Consider the following 13,155-nt stretch of genomic DNA (forward strand, 5'->3'; position numbering starts at 1 on the left):
AAGACCGTTCAGGTAGGTACAACGGGTCTTCTCCACTGCATCTGGAAGGAGAGTCCAACATGGGATATACCAAAGATTTACTGCCCATGGGAGGGAGAAGGTCTGGACTGGGACGTTGGAGATGCACACACTTTCTGTAGCACCCGTCTACCAAACGCTGCCTCAGCAGACGCAAATGAGTCCAACTTGTAGTGCTTAATAAATGTCGTAGGTGCCGCCCAGGTAGCAGCTCTGCAAATGTCCTCTATAGAGGCCTGTGTCGTCCAGGCCGCCGATGTGGCTGCACTTCTGGTAGAATGAGCTGTTAAGCCCTGCGGAGGGTCGTGACCTCCCGCTCTGTAGGCTTCCATGATGCATTCCTTTAGCCAACGGCTTATCGATTTGGAAGATAGTCCAAGTCCCATCCTGTGTTGTGCAAAGGAAACAAACAAGGTTTCTGACTTCCTGAATTCTGCAGTTCTCCTGATATAAATCTTTATAGCTCGCCGTACATCGACCTTATGCCATCTTAATTCGGATGGATGGTCTCCATGTGCGCAGAAGTCCGGTAATATAAGTTCCTGTTTCCTGTGAAATAGAGTATTCACCTTGGGAACAAACGACGGATCCAAACGGAGCACCACTCTGTCCGGGTAAAATATACATAAGTCCGGTCTCACCGAGAGTGCTGAAATCTCTGACACCCTGCGTGCCGATGTGACCGCTACTAAGAAGGCTGTCTTCAAGGAAAGGAGCCTAAGTGGAATTGACCTCAAAGGCTCAAAAGGTGGTTTTGTCAAAGCCTTGAGTACGAGTGATAGGTCCCAAGAGGGAAATCTGCGTACCGGTGGTGTATGTGAGTTTGAGGCTCCCCGTATAAAGTCTCTTACCCACGCATGGTGAGCTAGCGAACGAGCCTCTGGTATTTGAATCATGGTAGAAAGTGCTGCCACCTGTCTCCTCAACGTGTTAGGGGCTAGACCCCGGTCTATTCCAGCTTGCAGGAATTCCAGCACCGTAATTACCGATGCTCCCGTGGGATTCTTGCCCTCCTTGTCACAAAAGGTGCAGAAGGCCGCCCATGTGGCCTGGTATATCCTGGAGGTCGAGGGACGTCGAGCAGCCTGAATGGTATCAATGACCTTCTCCGGCAGGTCTTGATGTCTCAACCTGTGCCTTTCAAGTGCCAGACGGTTAGTTGTAGCCACTGAGGATCCGGGTGTAACAGGTTCCCTTGGCTGAGAGTGACGATGTTGTCTGGCATCCTCCACGGTGGTTCTAATGACAGAGCCATCAGGTCGGCAAACCACGGCCGACGTGGCCAGTGTGGCGCCACCATCAGGACCTCTGCCCTTTCCTGGAGAATCTTTTCTATGACCCTTGGTATCAGGTTCACTGGGGGAAATGCGTATAGTAGTCCTGTCGGCCAAGCTGACCGTAGGGCATTGACCCCTTCTGATCTCGGTTCCGGGAAACGTGAATAGAACCTTGGGGTCTGCGCATTTCGGTGAGTGGCGAACAGGTCCACAGATGGAGTCCCAAACCTTTGCGATATCTGTTGAAAAAGGGCCGGATCCAGCCTCCACTCTGATGGGTCTAGTGTAGCCCTGCTGAGCCAGTCCGCCTGGGTGTTGGTGGTCCCGGCTATGTGCTCTGCGGACAAGGACGCTAGGTGAAGTTCGGCCCAATTGAAAAGTTTCGCCGTCTCGTCCATGAGGCGGCGCGACCTGGTACCCCCTTGATGGTTCAGGTGGGCTCTGGTCGCCACATTGTCCGTAAGCACTAGTATGTGTTTGTCCTGGACAATAGTTTGGAAGGCTTGGAGCGCCAGGAAGACCGCTCTGAGTTCGAGGAAGTTGATGTTTATAGGTGTCAATTCCTCTACCGACCACTTGCCCTGCGCCATGTGGGGGCCGATGTGAGCTCCCCAACCGTAAAGGCTGGCATCTGTAGTGAGGATCATCTTGTCTTGTGTTTGAAAGGAGGAACCTCTGAGTAATGCGGTTGACGTCCACCATCTCAGGGAAACCCTGACTTGTTGTGGGATACGTGTCTGCCGGTGTGAGTGACTCACCTTGGCCCTTTGTGCCGGTAGTAGAAACCACTGTAGGTCTCGGATATGGTGTCTGGCCCAAGGCACAATCCCTATAGTCGAGACTAGGGTTCCCAACACCTTTGACAACAGTGACATGGGAACCCGTCTGCTTTGGTTGAGTTCGGCCATCAACCGTCGTATATTTGCGATTCTTTCTGGGGAGAGTGAGACTGAGCTCGCCAAGGTGTCTATGACCGCTCCCAGATGTAAAAGGTTGGTATTGGGGACCAATTGGCTCTTTTCCAGATTGATGGTAAAGCCATGATCCTCCAAGGTTCGTATGGTCCGGTTTAGGTCCTTGGTTGCCTGCGCTGGCGACCTGGACAGTATGATGATATCGTCCAGGTACGCCATCAGTCTGATGGATTGAGATCGCAGGTGTGCCGTCAGGGCGTCCAGGAGCTTGGTAAAAGTCCGTGGGGCTGACGAAAGGCCAAAAGGCATGGCTTTGTATTGGAAGTGCCTCCCTTCTGAACAAAACCGTAGGTACTTCCGGTGTGCTGTGTGTATGGGGACGTGAAGGTACGCTTCCTTTAAGTCGATAGACGTTAGCAGGTCGTGTGATCTGATGGAGGTCAAAATAGTTTGCAGCGAATGCATGCGAAAACGCCGGTACTTTATGAAGAGGTTGAGTTGTTTTAGGTTGAGAATCAACCTGCAGCCTCCCGAGGCTTTGGGGACAATGAAGATTCTTGAGTAAAACCCTTTCCCCTGCTCGTGTTGTGGAACCGGTTCTATTGCTTGAATCTCCAGCAAATGAGTGATCTCGTTTTGTAGCCGCTGCCTGTCTTGCGGTTTCTTGATTTGTGGGCAGTGTATAAACCGGCTGGGGGGTAAGCCCACAAATTCCAGGCATAGTCCCCCTGCCACCGTGGCCCTGACCCATTGGTCTGTGGTGGTGGCGTACCAAGAGGCGTGGAAGTGCTGGAGCTTCCCGCCGAGAGGAAACTGGGTGGCAGAGTCACTTTGAGCGGCGGAAGCCCCTCTGGTTATTCCCTCGAAAGGGCCGTCTCGAACCTTGGTAGCCTCTGGATCGATCTTGGAATGACCCCCGGTCGCTTCTGAAGGTTTGGTTGGAGTACTGACCCTGTGTGTACGGTCTCTGACTCTGGCCTGCTCCTGCAGTGTTGTCCCAGCGGGGTGTTTGGCGCCTTGAATATGGCGCTGACCTCCGGTCTTGCCGCCTGCCTGCTCTGGGTAGGACCTTCCTCTTGTCCTTGTCCTCAATGAGGACCTTGTCCAGAATATCTCCAAAGAGCATAGATCCCTGAAATGGGGCTGATGCCAGTCTCCATTTGGACTTCAAATCGGCAGGCCAATGACGGAGCCACAGGAGACGGCGGGCCGCAAGTGTGGTGGCCATGCCCCTGCTGGAAAACTTTGCAGCGTGCAACGTGGCATCTGCGGAGAATTCCGCCGCGGCTCGCAGTTTAGCCAGATCCTGGCGTAGTCTGCCGTCCTCTGGTCCCATGCGAGATTGCATCTCTTGTATCCACCGGAGGGAAGCTCTGTTGATAAACGAAGCGGCCGCTGCTGCCCTGAATCCCCATCCCGCCATCTGGTGTCCCTTTTTCAGGAGTATCTCTGCCTTCCGGTCCTCCGGTTTTAGGCTCTCTCCTGTTTCGGAGGGCACCAGGGCGCTGGAGACCAAAGTCACTACCGGTTGGTCGATGGGCGGAAACTCCAGGAGTTTCTCCACTTCCTCGTCGAACGTGTAAAATCGACGTTCCAGATTGGATGGGCCTTGAGCCGCCGCTGGATATTGCCAAGGGCGCTTGGCTCCTTGTAGAAAAATATTTGATGCCGGGAAATGCTCAGACTCAGGCTGGGATTCCTGTAGCAAGGCATCCGGGGTCTTTTCTGAATCCTCCGGTGTCTTGGTTGTACCTGGTAGGTTCATTACCTGTTTAGCCTTAAACAACAAAGTCCTGAACAAGGCTGGTTTAAACAGGCCTACCGGTTGGGGTTGCTCGGGAGTTGTTTCATCCTCAGAGAGCTCATACTCCCTATCACTGTCCTCTCCCATAAGTGGTTCCTCAGATAAGGACCCCAAGCCTGAGGGGGGCGGTGCTGACCAGACCTGTCCTGGTTGAGATGGTTGCTGAGCATATCTGTTGGCCCCGGCTGTTATGCCCTGAGAATAGACGTTTGCAATAAGGTCCTGCAAGTCTGGTGGCATGTCCTGCCAGGTGCTTGCCTGTGCCCTCAGTCCCGCCGCTGTGGGGGTGAATGTGGCTGTTGGGCCCATGGAACTCCTTCCAGTCTGGCTAGCTGACCCTGGTCTGTTCCATGAGGGGCCTGGGGAAGACATGGTGTGAGGCAATATAGCTGAGTGCCTATCTGGTGACCAGTCCCCTTCAGGTAGGCCAAAGCTGAGCGTGGCGGCTTGTTCTGGTGTTGCCTGCCTCTGGCCCAGTGGTACTGTAGATGGGGAGGCCTGTAAGGCTGCCTCCAGCTTCTTCTCAAGGGCCTTAATGCGTTTTTCGGCCTCCCTTATGGATGAGGCCGAAGCTGAGGCCTGTGAAGTTTTAGACTTCTCTTTAGCCTTCCCCTTGGGCTTTTCTTTGGCCATAGTAGGGGAGGTAGCCCTCTCGGTTCCCACTTGTTCTTCCATGTACTCACAGTAGTAGTAACTGAAGAATCCTTTGGGCCTGCAAGCTCGTGGCACAATAATTTTGCTGGCTCAGAGTCAAGAAGAAAAATGGCCACCGTCTTTCTGGCCAATTGCTCATGCGCACTGGGCATATAGCCTCTTCGCGCCCACCAGCTGTCGGAGGACTTCCGGTTACCGCTCTTTGGGTTGCGCAAGTAGCAACCAAGATGGCGGCCCCCATGCCTTTCGCGGCTTTTTCTCCCTTCCGGGGGGGGGGCGTGGGGGGGAGCGCTGCGGCTTCCAGCCCCCATTGTGGCCATAGCAGCCGTCCGCTGCTTCTCCGGTGATCTCGGCACCGATCCCGGCCATCCGAGCGCGCTCCGCTCGCCCTGCGGCTTCCTAGCCGGCGGCGGCGGCGGCGGCTTGTTCGGCAGCCGCCGAACAGCTGAGAGGCGCAGCTCCGCTCTCTGCTGGGAGCCTCGCTACAGCGCCTTCAGGCTACCCAGTGGAGGGGGCGGACCCCTCCACCTTCAGCCGACAGCCCTGGTCTGACCACGGAGGTCAGGGACCCCAGGCTGGGTGCTCCTCTACGGGGTGTTCCCACGGAGGGAATACAAAACCCCTAAGGAGGATCGTTGGGGGTGCTGCCCACGGAGGGCAGAGACCCCTTCTCCTGTTCATCTGTCTTCTGTGTTCCTTCTTCCTGAAAAACAAAGCACAAGATTAAACAGGTCAATTTTATCAATTTATTACAATTTCAATGTTACATATATGTAAACAGATTAATAAAACAATAAAACTCCTCAGGAGTAAAACTCAGTATGTCTCTACTCTTAGACTGAGTTTTTAAAACTGGGGCTCATGGGAGCAGTAAGGGGGCGGTAGCTAATTTTATGCTAATTATAACTCAGTCTCTACCAATAGGATTGGTTTATTACCCATGTTGGACTCTCCTTCCAGATGCAGTGGAGAACGCCTCTACTTAAGAACTTTTCTAGATAAGAACTGGGTGTTTGAGATTTTTTGGCCTCTACTTAAGAACCATTTTCTACTTAAGAACCAGAGTCCAGAAAAATTTTCCAGGAAATTTGAGAGCTACACGAAGGCTCGGCCAGTTTCCTGCCATTCCTCCTTTAACTCCGGCCATCTCGGGCTTTTCTGGGCTGCCAGAGGAGCCTTTCTGTGGCGCTTAAGGAGGCTTTGGCAGTCCAGAGCGAACGAAGCATTTTCCTTTCTCTGGGTGCTTGGAGAAGGAATAAACCTTGGCCAGGGCCAAAAGAAAAGAAACACTCCCTTCGCTCTGGGCAGCTGAGGAGTCACCACAGCGAAGGAAAGGTACCGGCTACAAAGTGAGCGAGTGAGAAGAGAGGGGAGCCCTTCAGTATGGGAAGGAAGAGGCAGCAGGTATCAGCAGCAGCCAGTGTATGTGAGGTAGTGTATGGGAGGCAGCCTCGTCCCGGGTGTATTGGAGGCACGTGCTCCTCCTCGCAGCCTCAGAGTCCCTCTTTTTTTTTGTAAGCCTTAAAGTTTTGAATTTTTTTGATTCCCCTCAACTCACCTTCTTCCTTCAGCAGCAACTCTCCTCCTCCTCTTCTTTCTCCTCCTCCTCCTCCCACCCAAATTCCGAGCTTTTTTTTTTTTCCCTAATGTGTTTGCATGCATTATTTGCTTTTACATTGATTCCTATGGGAAAAATTGCTTCTACTTAAGAATGTTTCTACTTAAGACCCTGGTCACGGAACAAATTAAGTTCTTAAGTAGAGGTACCACTGTATTAGCGTAGCTATTATAACCAAAAGTTCTTTTTATAATCTGTTGCATTTTGCCAAAACAGATAGCATTTAAATATAAAGAGTATTTCATACAGCTTATTATTAGGAACCTCAGTGGCGCAGTGGTTAGAGCGCAGTACTGCAAGCTACTTCTGCTGATCACCAGCTGCCAGCAGTTTGGCAGATTGAATCTCAGTAGGCTCAAGGTTGATTCAGCCTCCCATCCTTCCAAGGTTGGTAAAATGAGGACCCAGATTGTTGGGGGCAACATGCTTAATCTCTGTAAACTGCTTAGAAAGGGCTGTAAAGCACTGTGAAGTGGTATATAAATCTAAATGCTATTGCTATTGCTATTTATTAGATCCATAGGCTGCCTTTTGACCTCAAAGCAAACACAACATTTCCTCACATCATTTTTCCAAGAGCAATCACTACCTTCTAATAGAATGGACTGAGACAATATGACTGCCCCAAAGCCACGCAAAGAATCTCCATGGCTAAGGATGGACTTCACTGGATCTTCCAGATCCTGATTTGATATATTTTAACCAGTACAGGTAGTCCTTGACTTACAACAGTTTGCTTAGTAATCATTCAAAGCAACAATGGCACTAAAATAGTGACTTATGACCATGACCGATGCCGCTTCCTTGTGGTCACAGATCAAAATCGAGGTGCTTGACAACTGGCATGTATTTATGATGGTTGCAGTGTCCCAAGAAAATGTGATCTTCTTTTAAGCAAAGGGGGAAGTCATATTCACTTAACAATCATTTCATTAACTTAACAACTGCATTAATTCACTTAACAACGGTGGCAAGACAGGTCATAAAATGGGGCAAAATTCATTTAACAATTGTCTCACTTAGCAACGTAAAATTTTAGGCTCAATTGTGGTCATAAATCAAGGACTACCTGTATACCACATTGGGTTTTCATTAAAATTAACAGTAAGTAAAAACCCATAACGGTTTTCAAGCATCATGTCTCATACTATGCATGGAGAGAGGGAGATAAGTGGACGAGAAGATACCTGCCTTAAGATTGCCTGGCCATCTTATGGAGATTGATTGATTGATTGATTTGCATCCTACCTTTATCCCAGCGGCCGGTTAGGTCCCACAGAGTTGGCCTTCTCCAGGTCCCGTCAACCAAACAATGTCATTTGGCGGGGCCTAGGTGAAGAACCTTCTCCCCCCCCAGAGATTCATACTGCCATACTACACTCTGTTTTTATACTTATTCTGTGAGCCGTCCCAAGTTTTTGGAGAAGGGTGGCATGCAAATCTAATAAATTGAATTCAATTGAATTGAATTAATTTTACAAATAAATTTACAAATAATTTAAGGTGGCAAACAAAAATGCCTCAATTCATAGCTCTGTCACAGTTTCTTTGGTACACCAGCACTCTTACAGTGTAACTTCAACATAGGGTATCTAAGATGAACATTCATATTCTTTCAGCAACGAATACACATTTCATGTCAAATACAAACTACAAAGAAAACAAAAACTGCTTTCAACCAGTATACTAAACAATTGTAAACTTTTGAATTTACGGGGAGGGAGGTAGAGTTAATACTGATCTTCAATAGCAATCAAATATCCTTGCTGCAAAATAAACTGCAAAATATTTGACTCCAACAGTTTCAAGTGCCAAACACCTCATTAAAATATGAAGTGCTCCATCTTGAATGGACAGCAGGCCGCTTTGTATGGCTCTGAAGTATTCTGAACTCAAATTGATTCTGTTCTCATCTGTAATATTCCCCAAATACTTGAAACTGCCCATCTCATACCTGAAGGAGGTATTCCACAACCGTGTGTGGTCCATTTTTCACACGGGTATTTCAGATTTGAGGTAATTCAGTTTGAAATGTATTTCACATACTTGCTTTAAAATCCATAGCCCCCTTTCTTCATACCTCACTAATGAACAGTTTTTCTGTTAATGGCTGAGGTATTACAAGATTCCTAAATCAGTAACTTATAAAAAACTTTTTAATGCAGAGTAATTAAAGCTGAAGAAATAGCTTTTGTTGCAAGGGAAAATCTGCTTTGTTATGCAAGATGATGATGATGATGATGATGATGATGATGATGATGATGATAATAATAATAATAATAATAATAATTTATTAGATTTGCATACCGCCCTTCTCCGAAGACTTGGAGAGGCTCACAACAGTGATAAACAATATGACAAATCCAATACTTAAAAACATCTAAAAACCCATATCATTAAAACCATACAACTCAATCATACCATACATAAAACTATATTAGCCTGGGGATACCTCAATTACTCAATTAATGCATATGATCCAAGGAAAAAGTGTTTGCTTACTTTTCTGTCTTAAAAAATATTGCACAACCATCAACATGCTTTCTTTCTTGTTCAGACATTGTTCTAGCTCTGGATTTTGGACTAAAGAATCCATTGTACCCACGTTCTTTCAATTCTGCTAGGAAAAAACTGAAGTACTGCTCAGTTTCAACCTCCTAAAATATAAGAAAACAAAGAATTAGTTTAATACAATATTTTCATTTGTAATTATTACTGAGATTAGAATATCACCCAATAATAATATTCAAAAATACCAGAGACCCACAAAACAAAACAAAAATCACATTAACTGCAAACTGTTGACTGAAAACCGGCAGAACATTAAAACATACCCTTGTCCCAAAAGGCAGTGCAATACCAACATGAATGACTTTGTGAAAGTAAACTGTTCCATAACCTTGGGACTGCCATGATCAAGAAGGACTGCTTGTCAAATGCAGGAAATGAGGAATCCAGGCAGTTAAAATGGTTTATTATATGCTACAAGAATCTGAACTACTAATAGTCAAAGCAAACTAGCGGTAAACAAGTCTTAATGGATTGCAAGATGAACTGGACCAGTGGTGGGTTTCTACCAGTGCAGTCCAGAACGCCACACCAATAGGAACCCACTAATGATTCAATTTTTGGCGATTTTCCCCCCCAGTGTCTTCTATGAAGGAGCTTCTCAGCTGTGCTTTGGCATTAATACTAACATGGGCAGGAGGGCTTCTTTCGACATGGAGACGCCAGAAAAAATATCAATTAAAATTGCATCATCGGTGAGTTCCTACCAGTGTGACGCTCTGAACCGCACAGATAGAAACTCACCACTAGACTGGACTTATCATTTGTGGGCATGAAATGACTCAAGATTGATTACATGTTTGACCTCTCCTTTGGGATCTACCTGGTCATCTCCTGCAACACCTCTCTTTACTTCTTTTAGACTGTAAGCATGTATACCTGGGATGAATAGACAGAATGGTTTGATGGCTATGAAAATACATGGGAACTGAATCATGAAGGATTTTATAGGCTGAATATTGAAGTATGCATTGGAAATGGAAGTCTACTAGTAACCACTAAGTTATGGAAGCATCAGATGTTATAGTCCTAAAGTTGCTAAATTTCGCTAGCAACTATATTTTCAACAAACCACAGTTTCTGAATTATCTTCAAACTCGGACCCATTATAATAGTCTAAGTACACCATTATGGGGGGAAAGGCTGAGTTTAAGGGCTTCATAACTCAGAGGTTACCACAGTAGAAGTGCCAGCCAAAGCTGGCCATGACTATGGCCTCTTTATTTTTTATTTAAGAAGAAGTTGCGAGTTTAGGAAACCCCTCAAGTCATAGACCTGTTCCTTCAGATCTAGACCAATTGCTTATAGTATATGATGATAACCAGACCGACTGAAAGAGTGGGACCAAATTGTATCAGTCAGCAAAATATTTGCACATTTCTTTGTCTGATTCTTGAACGCTTGATCCTTAAGCACTTGAACTTCCAGTTGGGTAAATTCGAAGGCTGGCTCTTATGATTTAAAGCAGGCAAACGATAAAAAAAGTAGCTTGGCCAGTTTGCAAAATAAGATGTTATTTCTGTGGATGTATGCTACAGTGGTTACTAGTAGACTTCCATTTCCAATGCATACATTTGTAGCTCATAGAATTTTACAGTGGTACCTCTACTTAAGAATGCCTCTACTTAAGAACTTTTCTAGATAAGAACCGTGTGTTAAAAGATTTTTTTGCCTCTTCTTAAGAACCATTTTCTACTTAAGAACCCGAGCCCGGAAAGATTTCCCAGGAAATTTGAGAGCGGCACAAAAACTCGGCCTGTTTCCTGATATTCCCCCTTTAATCCTGGCCATCTCGGGCTTTTCTGGGTTGCCAGAGGAGCCTTTCGGTGATGCTCCCCCTCTCGCCCACCTGGGTTTCTCTCTCTGGCGCAGCAGCCTCACACTGGGTGTATGGGAGGCGCATGCTCCTCCTCGCCGCCTCAGAGTCCCTCTTTTTTTTTTTTAAGCCTTAAAGTTTTGGATTTTTTTTATTCCCCTCCCCTTCTTCCTTCAACAGCAACTGTCCTCCTCCTCTTCTTCCTCCTCTTCCTCCCACCCAAATTCCTAGCTTTTATTTCTTTCCTAATGGGTTTGCATGCATTATTTGCTTTTATATTGATTCCTATTGGAAAAATTGCTTCTACTTACAAAATTTTCTACTCAAGAACCTGGTCACAGAATGAATTAAGTTTTTAAGTAGAGGTACCACTGTATATTGTTAATAGCAAAGTAGCTTATGCATGGCTGCAGCCCTTTTACCATAGGCTCGATTTTGGATTATTGTTCCATAATTAGGTTTCACTTAAGTACTGCTATGAAACACATGGCATGGAACAAGCAGCCTTGTAGCACTGAAAGAGTGACCAAATGTTACCCAGATCATGCCTAAGGCAGGACTAAAGCACAGAATCTCTTGGGTGTCTAGCCTAGTGCCTTTAACCATTACACCAAACTGGTTCTCATGTGACTGGGATTTCATGCTCCAAAATAAAATGTTGGTGCAGTGCATAAAGCTAGGGGATATGGTTCAGGAACAATTGGAGTTATTTTGTTGGCAAGCATGAGGAAGGTATAAAGTGTACCATTTTAGAAAAAGTATTAACACTTTTGTTCAATGTCTTTGGGTTTGATAAGTCAATAATGAAGAACAGATACACTTTTCCTGTTGTGAGCCGACCCGAGTCTGCAGAGAGGGCGGCATACAAATCTAATAAATTATTATTATTATTATATTATTATTATTATTATTATTATTATTATTATTATTATTATTATTATTATTATTTTCCGGGGTAGTAGAAATAAAAGCTTTGTGCATTTCCTTGGTTGGTCTCTGGCAACAGCTAGTAGCACGTCTAAGCTGCTTGTAAGCATTCCAGGTTACAATGATTTGTTCCAACTTCAACAGGGTTTTGACCTTCTTCCAGTAAATGCCTCCAAGTTTCAAAGGCTACCTATACAGCTAAGAGTTTCTAATCCCAGACAATATAGTTCTCTTTTGATCAATTTAATTTTATCTAGTTATAGGCTAGATACAGAGAAGCAAGGTCTGTATTTTTGCTGCAGCTCATAGCCAAATAACCTTTGGAGTCTTGGAGCTGTCTCAGCTTGGTTGTTTGCTTGCAAATGTTTCTTTACCCATCTAGATAACATCAGCAGTTCTTAGTGATGTTACCTAGTCGGGTAATAAAATGTCTGCCAGCAAATACCAAGTAATGCAGAGTCCTTGGTGCTCAGAGAGTACCAAGGACTCCACAGTTCTACCTTGAGCTACATAGATTCTCTTCTATTGAAATAACATTTATTGTGATATCAGAATTATTAGTTTCCTTTGCCAATGGTTCAGCAGGGTTAGGATGTTGGAAGATAGGCTGGGTGAAGAAGGATTCATTTAGTTCTTGGAAACCTTTCTGCCTGGGGTATACCATGTGGATGGCACACTTTTTCAGAGATGGTAGGATGAAGAAGTTGAGAGTTCTGAAAAGTTCAAAATGAAGGTTTCAGCAAATGTGAGGCTAATGAAATTCCTGAAGGATCCAGAATCAATCATGGCTTGAGTCTGAATCTTTATAGACAGACAGGATCAAATGGACCTAGCTGAATGACCCCTGTTTCCTTATTTAGGTGCCCGGCTATATTCAAATAATGATAGAAGATGATTTCTTTGGCTGTGCATACAGCATATAGACATGTTCCTGCATATACCGTGTTTTCCCGATAGTAAGACAGTGTCTTACTTTCTTTTTACCCCCAAAAGCCCCACTAGGTCTTACTTTCAGGGTATGTCTTACATACCCTTCCCCCCGCCGTTTCCCGCCTCCACTCACCAAATTGACAGGGTGAAGTCGGGAAGACCCAGGGAAGGTTTCTTCGGCCGCCCAGCAGCTGATCTGCTCGGCAGCGCGGCAGCAGCCCTGGCGGCAGTTCCCTCCGCTTTGACGGCGCTGGTCCGCTCGCTCGTCCCCGCAACCGACCCGCTTCCCCGACACGCGTCTGGAGGGGAGGAGCCGCTCTGTGCAGTTGGGCAGTCCTGCCTGCCGGAAAGGAGGCGGGCGAAGGAGGGCGCAGCTCCGGCCGCCCGCTCGGCTCGCTTCTACAACTTCGGACCAGCGCTGTCCTTCGCCTCGCATTTCCGGGTTGCCGAGCCTGGATTGTTTTTCCTGCGAGCGCTGGTCCCCGCTAAGCCTTCTGCGCCTGACTCGGCGAGGCGAGAGGGAAGAAGGAGAAGCGCAAGTGGATGCGGAGCGCCCGGGAGGCATTTATCCGTCCTTCGCTCCGCATCCACTTGCGCTTCTCCTTCTTCCCTCTCGCCTCGCCGAGTCA

The 13,155-nt window shown here is 46.7% G+C and overlaps 1 protein-coding gene across 2 annotated transcripts in view; it reads right to left on the reverse strand.

Annotated features, from left to right (window-relative positions):
* CNOT6 (CCR4-NOT transcription complex subunit 6) overlaps positions 1-13,155 on the reverse strand; it is a 73,037-nt gene that overhangs the window by 15,930 nt on the left and 43,952 nt on the right. For both annotated transcript variants that reach the window (XM_070739162.1, XM_070739163.1), the window contains exon 8: positions 8,788-8,942. In XM_070739162.1, the coding sequence (XP_070595263.1) occupies positions 8,788-8,942 (155 nt within the window). The remainder of the gene's footprint in view (positions 1-8,787; positions 8,943-13,155) is intronic.

The sequence above is a fragment of the Erythrolamprus reginae genome, chromosome 2, assembly GCF_031021105.1.
Source record: "Erythrolamprus reginae isolate rEryReg1 chromosome 2, rEryReg1.hap1, whole genome shotgun sequence".
NCBI lineage: Eukaryota > Metazoa > Chordata > Lepidosauria > Squamata > Dipsadidae > Erythrolamprus > Erythrolamprus reginae.